Raw genomic sequence first — 19,028 nt, 5'->3', positions numbered from 1 at the left:
ATGGGGAGGGACCATGAACACTTCATGACCCACTGGGCGGGGTAGGGGGGGTTCCTCTGATTATCGCCAAGGAAAAAAACTTCAGAGAGTTGAACCTAAAATGATTTTTCATTTTTCCTTCACAAAACACTAATTAACATGCCAAATTTGCTGACCTTTCTGGGCCAATAAGTGGCTATCAATCAAAATGAATCAAAAAATAAATTTTCTTGATCTATTCCCTCAAGATAAGAGTATTTTATTTGGTATTTTAATAACCGATGGAAAAACAACTGATATTGGGGGGGGAAGAGCAAAAATGTGTTTTTTTGGATGCCTGGGTGGCTCAGTCGGTTAAGCATCTGCCTTTAGCTCCGGTCATGATCCCGCAGTCCTGGGATTGAGTCCCATGTCAGGCTCCCTGCTCAGTGGGGAACCTGCTTCTCCCTCTCCCTCTGCTCCCCACTTGTGCTCTCCCTTAAATAAACAAAATCTTTTAAATAATGTTTTTATACTGATAGATAAATTTTAAATATTTTAAGTTTTTATTTATTTGAGTATCTCTACACCCAACACGGGGCTCAAACTCATGACCCTGAGATCAAGTCACGCGCTCTTCCAACTGAGCCAGCCAGGTGCCCCCAAATGTTCACTATTTTAAAATACTGTTTATTGGGACGCCTGGGTGGCTCAGTTGGTTAAGCCATTGCCTTCGGCTCAGGTCATGATCCCAGGGTCCTAGGATCGCGTCCCACATCGGGCTCAGTGGGGAGCCTGCTTCTCTCTCTGCCTCTGCCTGCCACTCTGCCTGCTTGTGCGCTCTCTCTCTCTCTCTCTCTCTGATAAATAAATAAATAAATAAAATATTTTTTAAAAAGTAAAATAAAATACTGTTTATTTAATCTTCATCTCATTCTTTAAATATATCTGTTTTCAGGGGCGTCTGGGTGGCTCAGTGGGTTAAAGCCTCTGCCTTCAGCTCAGGTCATGATCCCAGGGTCCTGGGATCGAGCCCCACATCAGGCTCTCTGCTCCGCAGGGAGCCTGCTTCCTCATCTCTCTCTCTCTCTGCCTGCCTCTCTGCCTACTTGTAATTTCTGTCTGTCAAATAAATAAAATTTTTTTTAAATCTGTTTTCAGGTATATTTAGGCATAAATGATATGTCAGCATAGCATGAATATGTATCATCTAAGATATGTAAATAGGTAATAAGAAGTTGCATTCAAAGAAGGTGTGGGCAGAAGGGACAAAGAAGTCCTTGGTCCTGTAAGATGTTCACCATGGAGGTTCTGGCTGGAGCCACCATTGCCAGCCCTCCCCCGTGCCCAGACCCATGGAGGCTTAGCCCTCTGGAGCAGTGTGTCACTGTTGGTCTGTAGGGTATAAGCAGAGTGGCCTGAAGTATTTGGAGCTGCCCGCTGAGAAGTAAACAAGTAAAGCGCACATCCCACTGTGAGATGATCCACCTGGCCCGCCGAAATAAAACAAACGACATCTGGAGATGCCCCAACAGCTTGCCTCCTGGGCGGCCCGCCTGGAACAGGGCTGTGACTTAGCCAGGGGAAGCCCGCTAACCTCTGGTGTGCCCTGTCGGGAGAAGGACAATGGGACCAGGACTGTGAACAAGAATGTGGCTTCTGAACCTCTGGCCTCCGAGTCGGGATGGTTACTCATTAAAATGCAGTTCTGGGGCCTGCTCCAGATCTCCCGAGTTAGCCAGTAGTCAGGGCCTGGGAGTCTGTGTTTGATCGGCCCTCCCCGATGAGTCCTCTGCACGCTCAAGGTGGGAGGGCACCCCAGGGCAGGGGTGAGCACTGTCCATCATTGGGACAAGGGCACTAGGGTCAGGGTCACCAGGTAAGCACCCTCCCCACACTGAGGTCTCTCCTCTCTGAGCCTGAGGGCCCCCCAGACACCACCCGCCTTAAGAGACGAGACTGCCAGGCCAGCATGGGTGGTGAGGGATGGGCATGAGGAATGGTCTCAGTGACAATGGCTCCTTAAGCCCTCTCTTTCCCTCCTCAGTTTCTTGTCTTCACCAGCACCCTCACGCCAATCAGACCACCCTGGGCAGTGAGACCACGCCAGGACCTAGGGCCCTTGTGGGGGTCACCAGCTACCCATCTCCCTGGGGAAGTGTCTGTAGGACCAAAGGCCTGCTTCTCCACTGGGAGCAGCACACACCAGGTAGAAGGTCCAGCACCTAGGTCTGAGATAACAAAATAACGGGAGACCCACAGGCAAAGGTTGCCTGATAGGGAAGGAGCCTGTGACTCCCCAGGGCTGACTAGACCCACACGATGACCCAGGCATGAAGACCACAGCCCCCTCCTGTTTCCATCCTCCGGTGCCCAAGGATGCCCCGTTTAGAGCAGGATGACTCAGCTCCCACCGCCACCGCCACCTTCCCACCACATTCACCTTGCTTCTCCCACCGCCACCGCCACCTTCCCACCACATTCACCTTGCTTCTCCCACCGCCACCGCCACCTTCCCACCACATTCACCTTGCTTCTCCCGGATTGATTTCTGAAAATTTAGTGCCTCCTTGGTCAGGTCCATCTCCCGCTTGATGGCATTGATGCGCTGCGTGGTCTCGCTGGCCCTTTTCCTCCGCTCATTCAAGATGGATTTGTTCTCTTTGAAGATGCGGTTGATCTCACTGCCCCGCTCATTCTTAAAGTCCTCGAAGGCCACAGGTTTGGGGGGTGGGGTACTGGGCCTGAAGACAAGAAGGGGAAGGGAAGGGGAGCCAGAGCCACTAGGCACTTTGCCCCTCTTCCTGGGGTGATTGGTGGGGGTCTTCTGTGGGCAGGTGACCAGAAGTCCCAGGCACCCTGTGCAGGAACCACGCCCCCGTGTCTGTCTCTGACTCCCCTGCCCCCCTCCCCCACAGCAATGGCACGTGACCATCGCAGCAAGTGAGGACAGCAAGGAAAAGTGTAAAAAACAGAAACAAAGCAAAAAACCACTCACTACCTATTGACAACTACCGTTTGGTGTATCTCCTTCAGGGATTTCTTTGATACATTATTTAATGTTTGACGTCACACAGCAGACATCATTTTACAACTTGTGTTTTTCACAGAGGCATTCCTTCACACTGTGAGGATGTAAGGTGAATCGTTGGGGCCGGGGATGTGGACTGTCTGCAGCTTCCTTTGAAATGCACTGGGGGCGCTGGGGTGGCTCAGTCAGTTGAATGGCGGTCTCTTGTTTTTGGCTCAGGTTGTGATCTGGGGTCCTGGGATTGAGCCCCCACAGTCAGGCTCCCTTCTCAGCGGGAGTCTGATTCTCCCTCTCCCTCTGCCCCTCCCCTCTGCTTGTTCTCTCGCATGTTCTCTCTCAGATAAATAAATAAGTTTTTTAAAAGTTAAAAAAAATACATCAGAAAAATAAGAGGGATGGAGAGAAAGATGGATGTGTGATGAAGTAAGTAATGTGTTCAATGCAGGACCAAGAGGGTGTCGGCTGTACAGTACTTTCAACTTCTCTGAGTTCTTGGAAATGTTCATTTGCTAAGGAAAGAATTCTTCACGTATATCCTTGTACATCCCAAGGGCAGAGACAATCATTCACTTAGTACCTTTTCAGTAACATTAGCTACTGAAGGTGTTTCCAAAACTCGTTTTTGGCTTTTTAAATGAATGATGCCATGAACATCTGTTTGCATAAATCTCTGTCCACAGCTCTAATCATTTCCTCAGGCTCCACTGCTGAACACTAGATTACTGGCTCACCAGGGAGAGGAACCGTGTAGCTAGAGGAAGGGGTCTCATACCTTGAAAATATGGGGCCTTCTGAATTAGTTATTTTTAAGTTAGTTATTTTTTTAATGTAAATACATTAGTTATTTTTTTAAATGTAAACATAATTCTTTAAATGACTACTCTCTGAAGAGCCTAAAATGATTCCACGTATAACTGTGTATCTTGGAGGCTCCTGAGGCGGGACCGGTTCACGTGTGGATCAGCCATCACATTGCTTCTTTCCAGACTGGGCTCCTGGCCTTTGCCTATTACACCCTCTTTTATTTCTCATTTATCTGTAGGCACTCTTGACATGACCACACTCGGGTTTTGAGTGGTCTGGTGAACTGGCCTGAGGTGCTTACCTGGGTGGGCGCCACTCCTCCTTCGGGGAGTCTAAAGGAAGGGGCTCAGTGCTGGAGGTCTCCCTGTCCCGCAGGGGCAAGTCTTTGACATCCCCCTCCTTGGATGATGGGGTCGCCTGGGTCTTGGAAATGGAGACCTCCAAATCCTTGCCACTCACAGGGCTGCTGGCACCTTCCTTTCTTCCTGAGGAGCTGGAAGGAGAAGGCAGGGAGGCCCCAGGGCTCAGTCATAGGCAGTAAGATGTCTCTGGTACTTAGGGGAGTGACATTTCCCAAACCCTCAGACCGCAGAAGCCCCATCCCATGCAGTCCTCGCTGGATCATACACCCAGGCTGAAGGGCAAAGGGTATGACCCTAAGCCACGTCGATGGGGAGGAAGAAGAGCGCATTCTTCTCCCCCTCATCAGAATGAGGAGCTCTCCTTTAGCAGTCCCTGGCAAGAGACACCTGGGGAAACTAAGCAGTCTCTGGGTCTGAAAGCGGCTGGGCCTGTGAGGAGGGCCACAGGCTCCCGGGAGCATCCGGGCTGCGGAGGTTTTCATCACACAGCCATCCCGGGAAGGCAGAGCTGCCACCCCGCATAGGTCTGTCTGGGGACCAAAGATAAAGCAAGACATGTCTTCCCTGCTGCCCTGATCAGTCCACAACCTGCTCTCCCGCCTTCATGAGTGCCCACAGCCTCTCCCATCACTCTCTCTCCAAGTGACGGCACCCGGGGTCCTCTTCCTCAGAGAGGCACATGTGAGCAGGCCTGAGCCGTCAGGAGGAGACCAGGGGCCTCGGCAACCCCTGCTACTCGACTCCTGCCCCACATGGAACAGTTTTCTACAATCAGCTCCCGCCCGTGACCTCTGACAGACAATAATAATAGCAACACCCATTTGCACAGTGTACTTTCTAGGTACAGGGACTGCCTTCACCCGTTTATCTTCCCAACAACCCTCCTGACTTTGAAGCTATTATGATTAGGGAGAAGGAAACGGAAGCCCAGAGAGGCTGCCATGCCTCACACAAGGTGACCTTTTCACTGAGAGGAGCCTCCTAGAGCCCATGTTCATGTCCACCACTACCAGCACCTTCCAGGGAGGGCATCTCATTTAGCGAGCCTTGACACTCCTCTCGCCCGGTGCACACAAATGATTCTTGTCTGGAAGGTGAACTGGGGCTTTCAGGTGACATGAGTACCAAGGAGTGGGTCACAGAAGGACTCCGGTTAGGGGTGGTTTCCACAGGTAGGTGCTGGGGCGGTACCTGGCTTCTCTCTTCTACTCTCACTCGTCAGTGGTGTGACTTCCCCTCTCCGAGCCTTGGTTTCTACATCAGTAAAATGGAGCCATGACTCCTACCTCCTGGGGTTGCTGTGTGGACAAGAGGTAACCACCGCAGCCTGGACCCCACAGATGTTGCTAGTATTCTCAGCAATAGGAGCAACGGGGACCACCCAGTAGCGAAGACACTAGCTTGTGTCGTCTCTTTCACCAGCTGAGGAGGGCCAAGTGGTGAGCAGGTAAAGCAGCAGGAAGGTTCCTCACCCGAGCTGTTCTTTGAACATCTTCTTGGACTTGGGTTTCTTCCCAGGTTTGGTAGAGAAAGGCATGACCCCAAGTCCGAAGCTTTGTCCATCAGGCTCACCCACGAGGTGGCCGTCAACGTCCATAAGCCCTGCCTGGATAGAGGCCAGCCATAGGGCCGAGGGTTAGATTAAGGGTTTTGGTCTGTGGGGGACCCAAGTATCTCTTATGCTCAGGTGGGTATATTCACCCCACATGCCAAGATGGCAGGCCCAGGTTGCTAGCTTGAGGCTGTCTCCAACAGCACTGTCTCTGACCACCAATGTCCATGTTCCACATCAACTTCACTCAATGGTCTGGTGTCTCATGCCAGCCCTTGAGGATCTTAAGGCCTGTTTCCAATCTAATTCCAGGAATTGGTCTTGTTTATGGTCATGTTTACAGTCATGACTCCAATCCTGGAGACCATTCTGAATTCATATACGGCTTACTCTTGCATGGGTCACGCTCATCCTGGTGTTCCCTTTATCTGTTGCAACCCTAGATCTGCTCGAATGCAGAGCCCCTGCTACTTCTGGAAAGGTCTGGGTATGGAAAAAATCTGACATGAACGCTGTCAACAGGAAGCAACCATGCATACCTTCTGGACTGCGGAGATGGCGGCAAAGTCATTCTTGTCTATAAGGGTATACTTCCTGCGCAAAGTGGACTCTACTTCCTGCTCCTGTTGGCTTGAGAGAGAGGAGAGAACACCTTGCACCTTGGAGCTAGGCTGAACTTTCCAGATCGAGAACCAAGTATGAGAACTAGAAGTCATCTGGGTGTGGCCCCTTGTGATGGAGCCACACCCTCATCATGAACCAGACAAAACAAGCCCATTCCACACCCCAATTCCTCAGAGCACATACCACCTGTTTACCCCTCAAATCGGCAGTGGCCACCCTTGTATGCCAGGGACTTCTGCTCCAAGAACACTTTAACAAGGACTGTAAGCCTGCCTCAGGACCATGGTTTCCCACCTAGGTTCTATCTTTAAAAGGCCCCAGGGAATCATGTGACCCATGCCTGTGCTACCTACCACCCAGCACAAGCTGCTCACTGTACAGGTATGTCTGCACCCCAATACATCACAAATGCCTCCTGAGGTGGGGGTGGGGCACAGGGTGTATTCACGATGCCCTGCTCTGGCCACACTCAGGGCTGGCACTCCAGAAGGACCTCCCGTCTAATTCATGAACTCAGGAAACACCCATCAGGGATCACTTCTTCTCTGAGTTGTCCTTGAACAGACAGCTCTCCTCCCGGCTTCCCCCAGGGAAAGGGGAGGGCTGGAGGTTCTGAGATCTCAGGGGCCTGCGCACACCCCAAGGACTCTGAGGTAGCTTCTCATCCATGAGAGACAAGGCCATGCGCTGAGAGCCACACCCTGACCACCGGAAATGAAAACGGCAGCCTGATGTAGGAGTCCGATGGGCGGGTGAGGGTCCCTTACCTCAGCACCACCCGGAACTGGTTGAACACCTCCTGGATCTGTCTGAGGTTGATGATCTAGAGGCAAGACAGCAAGGCAGAGATTGGGCTTCAGGCTGCACAGGGCTGAGGGTGTGTCTACATTCAGAAGAGAAACCAGGACTCCTTGGCCAACCCTTTAATCATGTATGACTTGAGAATGGAACGTCTGGAACCACCTCAAGAACAGAGAAACAGGGGTGCCTGGGTGGCTCAGCCGTTAGGGATTTGCCTTCAGCTCAGGTCATGATCTCCAGGTCCCGGGATCAAGTCCCTGCATCGGGCTCCCAGCTCAGCAGGGAGTCTGTGTCTCCCTCTCCCTCTGCCTCTCCCCCCGCTTGTGCGCGCTCTCTCAAATGAATGAATAAAATCTTAAAAAAAAAATGAGCAGAGAAACACAACTGATTCATAGTTTTCAAACTAAGTAAGTACTGAGGCTATAAAAATGACCTTCCGTGGAGTGCCTGGGTGGTGTAGACAGTTAAGCAGCTGACTCTTGATTTCTGCTCAGGTTGTGATCTCAGGGTGATGAGTTCCAGCCCTGCACTGGGCTTCATGCTTAGCAGGGAGTCTGCTTGAGATTCTCTCTCTCTCTCCCACTGCCCCTTCCCCTGCCATGCTTGCGTGCTCATGCTCTCTCAGATAAATGAATCCTTAAAAATTATGTTTTCTAAGTGAAGGTCTCTATAAAATTGACTCTAGTTCTTGAAAATACTAAGAAAAAATTTTTAATAAAATTTACTGTCTTCAGCTCCCTCCTGTTTCTATAAGGTTCCATCATGAACTTTCTGTGTAGCACATACATATCTGTGGCTCAAGGAAGGCCACTGGCTTCCCTCTTGGCCCTACAGACCACAAGCATTACCCTTGACAGAGGGTCATTCTGGGACTAACCCTGCTCCAAGGCCAGAAGAGCCCACCCCTCAGTTGTCCCAGGCCTGCCAGTTAGAGCTGCCACAGTAACAAGCCCAGGGTGGTGGGGACGGGGTGGGGGGGAGGGCTGCCATGTAGCTCCTCAGTGAGGGGGTTCCCGGCCTGCACTGTCAAAATAGAATGCATCCTTCCCCCTGAGGACCCTTCCCTGTGTGGCCGCTGTCTCTTACTCCTTAGCTTACTCCAACACAGGCCCTGCATGTCTGCCCTGTCAGTCCACATGACGGCCACCCTTGAATGGCCTCATTCCGCCCGGCACAGCTGAGCTCCTGAGTTAATTCCACTTTGATTTCCCTCTCATTCTACAGGTGTGGCCACCCCAGTACATGAGGTCGAGCATTTTGCTGAAGTCACGCAGGAAGGAGACATCGGGGCTGGGACGTGATCCAGGGCAGACGGTCTCCAGCGACCCCTGTGCCCACAGTGATGGACCACCCCCTGTGTAGTCAAGGCTATTCAAGGCTGCTGGCCACTCTGAGGGGCACACCCATCCTTGTAACCCTAAACATGAATGCTGAGGCCTCGGTAGGATGTAGGGCCCAAGGCCAGGGGTCCAGCACCACCCACCCATACCCACTGCACCCATTCCGTGTGAGGTTCCAAGGCCAGTCCAGCCCAAGTGGGAGGATGCCCAGGATAGGGAGGGCATGGTCCCAAGGAGAGGCTCCTTACGTCAATCTCGTCCAGTGTCCCCTCTAGGTACCTCCGCACCTGGGAGTTGATCTCAGCAATCTGGATTTCATCCATGGGATCGTAGTTCACAAGGGTGCGGTTGGCCTTGAAGGAGGATGAAGAACATGTCAACAAGCTCCAAACACCTGAGCCCAACAGGGGTAGCAGGGGTCGTTCTGACAACCAAGGTGGGGAGGTTGGACACAGGCCCTGGCCAACTAAGCCAGCTCCATTCCCTTGACCACTGGGTTCTGGCCAGGTGCTGGGGTCACAGAAGGACAAGTAGGTCTTGAGAGCTGCCTGTCATGGGCTTGCCACTCCAAGCAAGGGGGTTGAGACTCAGCAGACTCTGTTGCATGAGGGCTGTGGGGCGGGGTGTGCGGGGGTGTCTCCCTCTGCCTTGAGACCCTCCCTGGACCATGAGTAGGCCCAGGCAAGCCATCAGAGGTCTCCAGTTCCCACCCTCTGCCCTCAGGGCACTCTACTGCTGCCCCTCCCCCCTGCCCAATCTGTCCCACCTGCCTGATCTTGACCCCCATACTGTCTGCCCCTGCCCTACCTGCCTGCCACCTGCCCCTCATTTTCCTGTCAACTGTCTGCCTCTGCTCCCTGGTATCCGACATCCCTGCCCACATCCTCCTGGTCTTCTAGTATCCCTAGCTTCCAGGCATCCCTGTTCCCCAGCCCCCTTCCCCACGTCTCCCTACCTACTTGGCTCGCCTACCCATCTGGCCCTTGTCTACCCAGTCCCTCTGCCCACCTGGTACCCTGACCACACCCCCTCTAGCAGTCCAGCCAACCCCGCACCCCAGACCCCTGCCGCTAGCCCCTTACCAGGCTGTCATGGATGGCCAGCTCCTGCTTGAGCAGCGCCAGCTCCTTCTCCAGGTTCTTCACCATTCTCTGCCAGGAAATATAGTTTGGGGTGGGGCAGGGAGGACCGTCAGAGAGACCACCCTGCCTCTCCCACAGCAAGCCCACAATTCCCCAATCTATGCCTGGACATCCAGGCACCTCCAGGAAACCCATGGGGTGTGATGTCAGCATCTGGACAGCTCCCTCCCAGCCAGTGACTTTTCCCCAACTGGGGTGAATTTAGGGTCTCCGGGGGCCTCAGCAGTCCCCTGGCCTCTGCCTCTTAGAGCAGAGGAGACAGAACACAGTGAGCACAGGCACCCACAGGGCAACCGCATACCCCAACTCCCAGGAGCTTCAGATTTCTGATCTACCAGGGTGGTGGCCCTCTCAGTGCAGCCAACTGCCTCCAGATGCTCTCCAAGCACAGTCGTACCTTTAACCCTCGTCCTTCCCAACCATTGCACAGACATATCACCATTCCCTGCTGATAATTGTACGTCATCTCTAATATTTTTGCTGCTTCAAACAACGCCGCACAACATTTTTGTCCTTAGATCTTTGGGTCTTTCTAGGTTTCTGTTGGGTAACGTCAGCCCTTTGTGATCTGCCCCCATTACTTCTTCCCTGCTGTTCCCCCCAAGCTCATTCCAGCCCTACCGAATTATTTGGCACACTCCCGCCTCTGCCCTACCTGTCCCCTCTGCCTGGGACACTCTTCCCCCAAGTACTGCCCGGGCTCACCCCCGCACCTCCTTCAAGTCTTTGTTCAAGAGCTTCTAAATTAAGCACACTTCAATCACCCCGTAGAAAACTGCAATGCCCTTCCCACGCCCCCACTACTCTTTTTTGCAAATCTTGCTCTAATTTTTTTCATAGCACCTATCACCAACATACCCCAGAGCAGTGCTGTTTCACAGAACTTTCTGTAATGATGGAAATGGTCTCTATCTGTGCCGTGAGCTACATGTAGCTACGGAACACTTGAAATGTCACTAGTGTGACCCAGGAAGTGAACTTTTATTTTAACTAATTTAAATAGCCCCAAGCAAGCAGAGCTAATGTACTGAGTGGTGGAACTCTAGAACTTATCTATTTCTTTTTTTTTCCCCCTAACGTTTAAAAAAATCGTTCGAGAGAAATTGTAGGCAGGCATACCTCATTTCATTGCACTTTGCTTTATTGAACTTCCCAGATACTGCACTTTTTACAGATTGAAGGTTTGTAGCAACCCTGTGTCAGGCAACTCTATTTCATATCATTTTTCCAATAGCATTTGCTCACCTCATGTCTCTGCATCACATTTTGGTGATTTTCACAATATTTCAAACCTTTTCATTATTCTTGTATTTATTATGTGACCTGTGATCAGTGATTACAACTTGCTGAAAGCTCAGATGATGGTTAGCATTTATTAGCAATAAAATATTTTAACAGTTATTTACTTATTATTATAATTATAATAATAATTATTATTATTTTGCGTAGGCTCCCCAACCAGCATGGAGCCCAACATGGGGCTTGAACTCACAATCCTGAGGTCAAGGCTGGAGCTGAGATCAAGAGTTGGATGGTAGGTGCCTGGGTGGCTGAGTGGTTAAGGCCTCTGCCTTCAGCTCAGGTCATGATCCCAGGGTCCTGGGATCAAGCCCTGCATTGGTCTCTCTGCTCAGCGGGGAGCCTGCCTCCCCCCACCCCCACCTCTGCCTGCCTCTCTGCCTACTTGTGATCTCTGTCTGTCAAATAAATAAATAAGATCTAAAAAAAATAAGATTAAAAAAAAAAAGAGTTGGATGCTCAACCAACTGAGTCAGCCAAGAATCCCACTGAAAAACCATTTTTACATTAAGGTATATACTTTTTTTTAGACACGATGCTACTGCACATTTAGCAGACTACAGCATGGTGTAAACATGACTTTTACAGGCACTGGGAAACTAAAAAAATCATTTGACTCACTTTATTGTAATAGAAGGTATATTATGGTGGTCTGGAGGTATGAATATTTATGAATACTTAAGGTATACAACAGGATACACATATATATAGTGAAATGATTGCTACAGTCAAGTTAATTAACATATCTATTTCCTCACCTAGCGACCGCACCTAGCGACCGTTTCTCTGTGTGTGCTAAGAGCCTCTGAGATCTATTCTCTTAGAAAATTTCCAGTATACAATACTATTAACTATGGTCACCATGTTGTACATCAGATCCCAGAACTTATCCATTGCATAAATGAGAATTTGTGCCCTTTGACCAACATCTCTCCTTTCCTTGGCCCCTGCCCCTACTCTTGGTAACCACCACTCTACTCCCTGCTTCTATTAATTTGACCTTTTAGGTTTCACATATAGTGAGATCATGCATTATTTTTCTTTCTGTATCTGGTTTATTTCACTTGGCATAATGTCCTCCAGGGCTATCCATGTTGTTGCAAATAGCAAGATCTAGACTCACTTCCTGGTTTGGTTTTTTTAAATAGTTTATTTATTTAAGTAATCTCTACACCCAACATGGGGCTCGAACTCACAACCCGAAGATCAAGAGTCACATGCTCGGGGCACCTGGGTGGCTCAGTTATTAAGTGTCTGCCTTGGGCTCAGGTCAGGATCCCAGGGTCCTGGGATCGAGCCCCGGTGGGAAGCCTGCTTCTCCCCCTCTTGCTCTCCCTGCTTGTATTCCCTCTCACTGTGTCTCTCTCTCCATCAATTAAGCAAATAAATAAAAATGAGACACAGCGAGAGAGGGAACACAAGCAGGGGAAGAGGGAGAGGGAGAAGCAGGCTTCCCATTAAGCAGGGAGCCCAATGCGGGGCTCGATCTCATCATGACCCAAATAAATAAAAATCTTTAAAAAAAATAGTCACATGCTCTCCCAACTGAGCCAGCCAGGTGCCCCTAGACTCACTTATTTCTTATATTTATTCTCTCTCTCCCACCCCCAGCAGACCCTCAGCTCTTTGGGGACAGAGACATGTGTTTACTTGTATACTAACATTCCAAGTGCTTCAAAAAGTGTCTGGCACATGATAAGTGCTCTGTTGAATTTAGGTGAATGGATAAATGATATATTTCTAGAAACAGAATTGCTGAGTCATTTTTACAGTTGATAGATGAGAGGCACATGGGATTTTATGCTGAGAACCGTCACTGTGAACAGGGCTTTCTTCAGTTGTCGAAAAATGGCCACTGGAGGGAGCCCCTGACAACTACATCTGGGACTGGCGACCAAAGCTGTGACCAGTCTGTAGCTAGGAGTGACAGAACCCTGGCATCCTGGTGGCTCTGTGGCAGTTCAGGGCACAAAGCCTGGGACTGGAAGCACATGACCAGGGTCCAAATCTGGCTCTGCCCCTCTGGGAAGCCAAAAGATGGTCTCTTTCAGGTAGACTTCCTCTGAGGTCAACAGGAGAGGCTTGGTGGCCAGCCCGTCCTCTCAGCTGAGGGATCTCCGCTCTGGAAAAGACGTCATGCCCCAGCTAGAGAAAGTCTGGTTGCACCACTGAGGGCCTCCAGTGGGATGACTGTCCAGTGTGGCAGGGGGAGCCAGCTTAGATCTCTGGGCCAGTCAGGTGATGTGGGGAGATGCGCCCCCCGCTCCCAGGGGAACCAGCCTCCATGTCACATCATGAGAGCGTTGGAGCTGCTTCTCCTAATGCCTGGCAGTCTGACTGGAGAGAAGCTGCTTGGAAACACAGGGCGGGAACAGCGGGCCCCACAGAACAGGACCTGGCAGCACCTCCTAGCTGACTGACTCCTTTTTTTTTGGTACCCCAGGTGGAACACAAAACCTGGCCAAGTCCTTTAAAGCTCAGGGCCATTTTCTGGATGGAATCAGCACAGACTCACATAAGTTTTCTGATGGTCAGGGGTTTTCAGCATAAGCGTGATGAGAATAATTCAGAAAGTTCTGCTGAAGGAGCACAGCAGGCTATGAGCGGCTCTCCGCCCAGGAAGCTTCCGTTGTTGACCCCCACCCCTCGCGCCCCGCGGGTGCTCTCTTTTCTCAGCAGAAGAGAACAACAAATATTGCTCTGCTGCCTGTTTATGCCCGAGGCTCGCAGCCTTTACACCCCCTCACAGCATCACAAACTCACAGAGTAGGAGGGTCACGGGAGTTCATCAGTCCCAACCCGACTTCAAGGGTGAAAACCCCAAGGCTCAGAGACAGCTGGTGGCAGAGGCAGATCAGAAACTCAGTCTCCCGCCTTACCGCTGGCCCCACCGCCGGGGAAATGCCACGGAAGCTACCCCACCGCCTCGAAAAGAGGCATCTATGCTGAAGATGGTGCTAGAAATAACACTGGCAGGCTGGCTGTGGTCCAGGGAAAGGGGCAACCAAAGGAATTCCTCAGGTCTCAAGAATTCTTGCTTATAAGTGCTGATCATAAAGATTATACACACGGCCATGGGGTGACACGGAGACTGGCTTGGCTGGAACCAACCATGCCGATTTCGGAACAAAAATTACACAGAAGGGGAACCTGGGTGGCTCAGTGGGTTAAAGCCTCTGCTTTCGGCTCCGGTCATGATCCCAGGGTCCTGGGATCGAGCCCCGCATCGGGCTCTCTGCTCAGTGGGGAGCCTGCTTCCTCCTCTCTCTCTCTCTCTGCCTGCCTCTCTGTCTACTTGTAATCTCTGTCTATCAAATAAATAAATAAAATCTTTAAAAAAAAAATTACACAGAAGGGCATGGAAGTGCTTGCTGTCCGGCGCAGCCAGGTTAGCATGTGGCGATGCGGGGGTTCTGAGTTCAGAGGACACCGGATGAGGAAATTAACAAAAATAAATAAAATCCCCAAACTACAGAAAAGCATAGCAAATAATGCCGTGAAACCCAGGAAGACCACCCCAAAACTGGACTTGAACAGCCGGATGTCCTATTGGGTTCAATTTTTGTTTCTGTTTTTCATTTTAAGAGATAAAACATGGCAGGGTGCCTGGGTGGCCCAGTGGGTTAAAGCCTCTGCCTTCGGGTCAGGTCATGATCCCAGGGTCCTGGGATCGAGTCCCGAATCGGGCTCCCTGCTCAGTGGGGAGCCTGCTTCTCCATCTTTCTCTGCCTGCCTCTCTGCCTACTTGTGATCTCTGTCTGTCAAATAAATAAATAAAATCTTAAAAAAGAGAGAGAGAGATAAAACATGGCAGATAAATGTGAAGCCACTATGAGCCTCACTCCAAGTCCATACCCCCTGACATCCCGGAGGGAACCCCCAACCTCTGGGTGGTCTTCCCACCCCCATGCTTTTTTCTTTCACTGCCCTCGCATCTATCCATTCATGATCTTCAGCTTTGCTGTGCACATTTTTAGACTCGGTGGAAACGACAGAAGCTAGCGTTTGGCCCGCTGTGGTCCCACTTGAGATTATCCAGACAAGCAACTCGAGCCTGGACTCCCTCCCTCTGTAGCTCACTTAGCTAGTCTCCTATTAATTAAAGGCTACTGATCCAATGAGCAGTGGGAGCCCCGTTCTGTCCCGAGGCCATTCACACAGCTATGCGAAGAACGCTTCTAGATTGTCCACCCAGAAAGGGACCCTGCTGACCTGTACGAGTGAGTAGGACTAGCTAACATTTACTGAGCATTTACTCCACGACAGCACTGTGTTAAGGGGTTTCTCCCCGTGAGCTTATTGTTCACCACATCTCTTTGAGAGTGGATTCTGCTACTTCTCCAGTTCACAGTCAAGGACACTGAGGCTTAGGAAGGATAAGCATCTCAACGAGGCTAGGCAGCTGAAGGAAGGAAAGAGCAGGTCGCCACACCACGACAGCCCACTGTGGGGACCATGGCTCTTGACTACTGTGGCAGTGGTTCTCAAGTGTGGCCCCAGAACAGAAGCAGCAGCAGCAGCAGCAGCAGCAGCAGCAGGGAACTTACTAGAAATGTGAATCCTTAAGCCTCACCCCTCCACCAATGGAACCAGGAACTCTGCGAATGGGTCCAGTGACTTGATATTCTGGAAGCCTGCCCAGGGTTCGGATACCCGTGCGTGTTTGAGAGCCACAGCTCTAACCAACCCAATACTTTCCTCTGCCTCCAAGCCATGGGTTAGCTCTAGGGAGCCACAGGGACCATTATTTTCCATCAGGATTTAGACTCTGGAAGGTCTAATTAACTGCTTTGTCATGAGCTTAGGGCACACATATGCTCCTGTCTCTGGTAACTGTGATTCTACAAGCATCCTAAAGGAAAGACAAGTTACCAGTAAATGAGTTTTGATTTGGCGAGATGTTGCCAGCATGCTCTCCACAGCAGCTGGAGAGATGACACTCTGGCCAGAGACTGACACATGCCCCTGTCTCTGCACATTCCCACCGTTATTCTCCATCGTCCGAACAATTCTAGTTTGGGCTAGTCTGAGGGTGGAATTCCACTAAGCTTTCAACCTGCATTTCCCTGGGCAGTGGTGATGCTGAGCATGACTTCTGGTTGGTCAGCTCTGCTTGCTTAAAGGCATCACACAGGCTGGGACGAAAGAGGTTCTGTGGTGACATAACCAGATGAGTCTGAGAGTCTGTCCACACTTACTTCCCTTCGAAACAGTTAGCTCTAAGGAACTCTCACCTAGAAGCCCCAAAGCCTCACATATGAGCTCGGTGGTAAACTGACTTAGCCCTTTCATCTGTGTGCTGGCCCCCTAGGGGGTCTCCAGGGCCTCTGAAGACCCTGGTCTGCCCCAGGGTGTAAAAGGACAGATCCAAGATTGCATGGGGATCTTCAGTTGAGGCAGAAAGGGAAGTGAGGCTTGTATGACCCAGGCAGCACACCCACACACCTTCCCCCCAGTGAGACACCTGCCCACAAGCCCCTTAGTACCTCAGCATCATACTTTTCATTGATGGCAGGCTCTGTGGTGACCAGCTTCATCCTGCTGGCGAACCGCAGTGAAGACAGCTGAAAAACAGATCAGACAGACCTCTGTGTCTTTGGCCAATGGCTCGTGAGTGGAGATATTTGCAAAGGAGGTCCAAGGAGCCCACCAGAAAAGATGAATCTCTGCATATAGACATACTCCAAAGTGAAGGGTGGGGTCTCTTTCTTGGGGAGAAGGGAGGGGCAGCCAGGCAGGGGTAATTACAGCTGGAGGCCCATGAGGCAGCCACGTAAGCAGGCACTTGAGAAACGGCCCCAACGTGCTGCTCCACAGCACTGCTGTTGCATGAAAAGTGGAGGGCTGCTCCCCGGCAGTGGGGAACAGCCAGTGGTAGCACAGGGCGGGCCCTGAGATCCCAGCCTCACACCATGCCGGGCTGACTCGGGGCCCTGAAACAGGGAGGCAGACTTGGGGATGGGGGCAGGGTCACCCAGGAGTGGCCCAGAAGAAGGCCCGAAAGGGCTCTTCCTTCAAGCAGTCTGGTCTAGTGGTTAAGAACTCTGCCCTGACCAACCGTGCAACCTCTGCCAGGCTTTGGAGCTTCTCTGTAAGGTTGGGAAAAGCTGCCTCCCAGGGCCCAGGAGGCTTGGTGAAGAGGTCTTTACACGACTGGCCCACAGCAAGCCCTCGGGAGGAGGCCCCGTCCCTGCAGCTCGAGTGGCTTCTGTGTGGGCTGGAATCAGGCTCTCTTGCTCTGCGCACAGCAGCAAGTGTGGCCAGGGTGCCCTTGCTGTATCTACTCCCACACGTTACAAGCAGTGTCACTGAATAAAGCAACATGATCCTTGACAGGAATAGGGTGGAAGGTTTAAAGCACTTGAAAAAGAGAAATCATTAGCTTCCACACCCCAATATGCCTTTGTCCCAAACCCCCGAGGCCCTTCCAACAGCAGCTCCGGGCTCCGTGGGCTGTGTCCTGGGTCACAAAGCTCTGGGGATGCCAGGTACCAGGTGAGCTGCTTCCTGTGCGGTGACCATCTCAGGGGTGGAGATAAGGAGAGAGGGGGGCCTGTCTCAGAGGGCATTTCTCAGCAAGGCAGTCAGGAGGCCTGATTTTCATATGGCTCCTCTTGGGGTTCACCCGTGCTTTGTCATGCTATGAGACTGGGAGGTTCCTGAAGCCTTCCTCTGGGGATGCTACCTGCACGTCAGCAGGAGCTCCCTCCTGGCCTCCCAAGTCCCAGGGCACCCTCTCTGGACGCAGGCCGGTCCCTAATGCAAGAAACAGGGAGGGCCTGCAGTGTGCCTGGAAAGGACCTGTTTCGCCTAAGTGGATTCTCCAGACGACTGAAGCTTGCCCTAACCATCCACCCTTGACAAAACAAAATGCCTACAGAGAGCTTCCCAAATCTGCCTGATTATGATAAGTAACCCTTCAGAGGAAGACCGCTGCCGGGGTGCCCAGCTACACGAGCTCACCCGTGTTACTGCCTCAGCCATTATGTCCTATATGACTGCCTCTGGTTCTCATAAGCTTGTCCCCTCCCAGGTCACCTGGGTCCTGCAGCTGGGTTAATGTCCCTGAGTCACAATGCTGGCCACAGCCCTCCCTTACTCAAACGCCATGACACCCCAGCAACCGGCAGAACAGTGAAAGCATCAGCCTGACCACCAGTGCCCGTGTAGCCTCTGCAGTTTTTTCTCCCCTTCTCCTTCCCGGGCCCTCCCCTGCAGTGGCCAGATGTTCCTGGCATGGCCCACACCTTCGGGCCCACAGTCCCCTCTGCCAGGAGCACCTCAGCTTTCTGTACCACACATCCTCTAACTGCAGCCGGCTCGGTGCCCACCTTCCTCACCCCAGTTTCAGGAAAAGTCCTGTTTCCTCTGAAGGGCTCCTTCATCTGGGCCTTTCACGTTACTGAGGGCCATGGCGAGGAACCCTGTGGCCTCAAGCCACAGGCACCTCACCTCGCCCAAGCTGCTCTTCCCAGCACATCCCTACCACCCTACACACAGCGCACATGCTTAATGCCTGTCAGCTCACACAGGCCTTATAACTACAGCGCAGAATCTTTGGTACTTCTAAGATTTTTAAGTGTGTAATTATGAAGAACAAGAAATCAGCTGTCCTAGATCCCAGTTCACAGGAGCAGCACCCCAGGGAGCACAGTCCTTTCCCCCTGAGAAACTCTCCTCACAGAGGCCCCCACACTGTGCCTGGTTCCTGCCTTGTCTCCTCCTCAACACAGCCTCTGCCCCTTGGTACTTGGTATGTGGATCCTGCCTGGGCCTCCCGCAGCAATTTTGGCTGATTCATCCCCTGGATCCCTTCCTTCTTGACAATGTCTGTGGCTAAGTATGCCAGCTTAGCCAGCCCAGAGCCAGCCTTACCCATCCCTGGAACCCGTGAGAAGGATTCCAAGTAGGCCTTGTGGGCTGTCTTTACATACCGTCTCTTCTAACTGGGCAGCTTCTCCATAGATGTTCGTCAGGAGGACCATATTGCAATTTCCCCCTGCAGAAAGCAGGACACAGAAGTGCCATGAACCATGTGGGTTTTCTGCCAAGAGATTCCTTTAAGGCTGGTGGGGGTCTGTTATGGATTGAGTGTCTGTGTCCTGTCAAAATTCC

At 51.6% G+C, this 19,028-nt stretch overlaps 1 protein-coding gene across 3 annotated transcripts in view; it reads right to left on the bottom strand.

Annotated features, from left to right (window-relative positions):
• The window catches only part of KIF9 (kinesin family member 9), a gene marked incomplete at its 5' end in the record, with an annotated part of 43,045 nt that overhangs the window by 9,714 nt on the left and 14,303 nt on the right, over positions 1-19,028 (bottom strand). For 2 of the 3 annotated variants that reach the window (XM_080829274.1, XM_080829275.1), the window contains 9 exons: positions 2,488-2,702; positions 4,095-4,286; positions 5,628-5,761; positions 6,247-6,337; positions 7,099-7,154; positions 8,721-8,825; positions 9,555-9,623; positions 16,400-16,477; positions 18,848-18,912. In XM_080829274.1, the coding sequence (XP_080685400.1) occupies positions 2,488-2,702; positions 4,095-4,286; positions 5,628-5,761; positions 6,247-6,337; positions 7,099-7,154; positions 8,721-8,825; positions 9,555-9,623; positions 16,400-16,477; positions 18,848-18,912 (1,005 nt within the window). The remainder of the gene's footprint in view (positions 1-2,487; positions 2,703-4,094; positions 4,287-5,627; positions 5,762-6,246; positions 6,338-7,098; positions 7,155-8,720; positions 8,826-9,554; positions 9,624-16,399; positions 16,478-18,847; positions 18,913-19,028) is intronic. The other variant, XM_080829276.1, reaches the window with a different exon arrangement.

Source organism: Martes martes (genome assembly GCF_963455335.1).
Source record: "Martes martes genome assembly, chromosome: 1".
Lineage (NCBI taxonomy): Eukaryota > Metazoa > Chordata > Mammalia > Carnivora > Mustelidae > Martes > Martes martes.
Note: the sequence above shows the minus strand (reverse complement) of the source record. Positions and strands in the feature narration are given on the sequence as shown.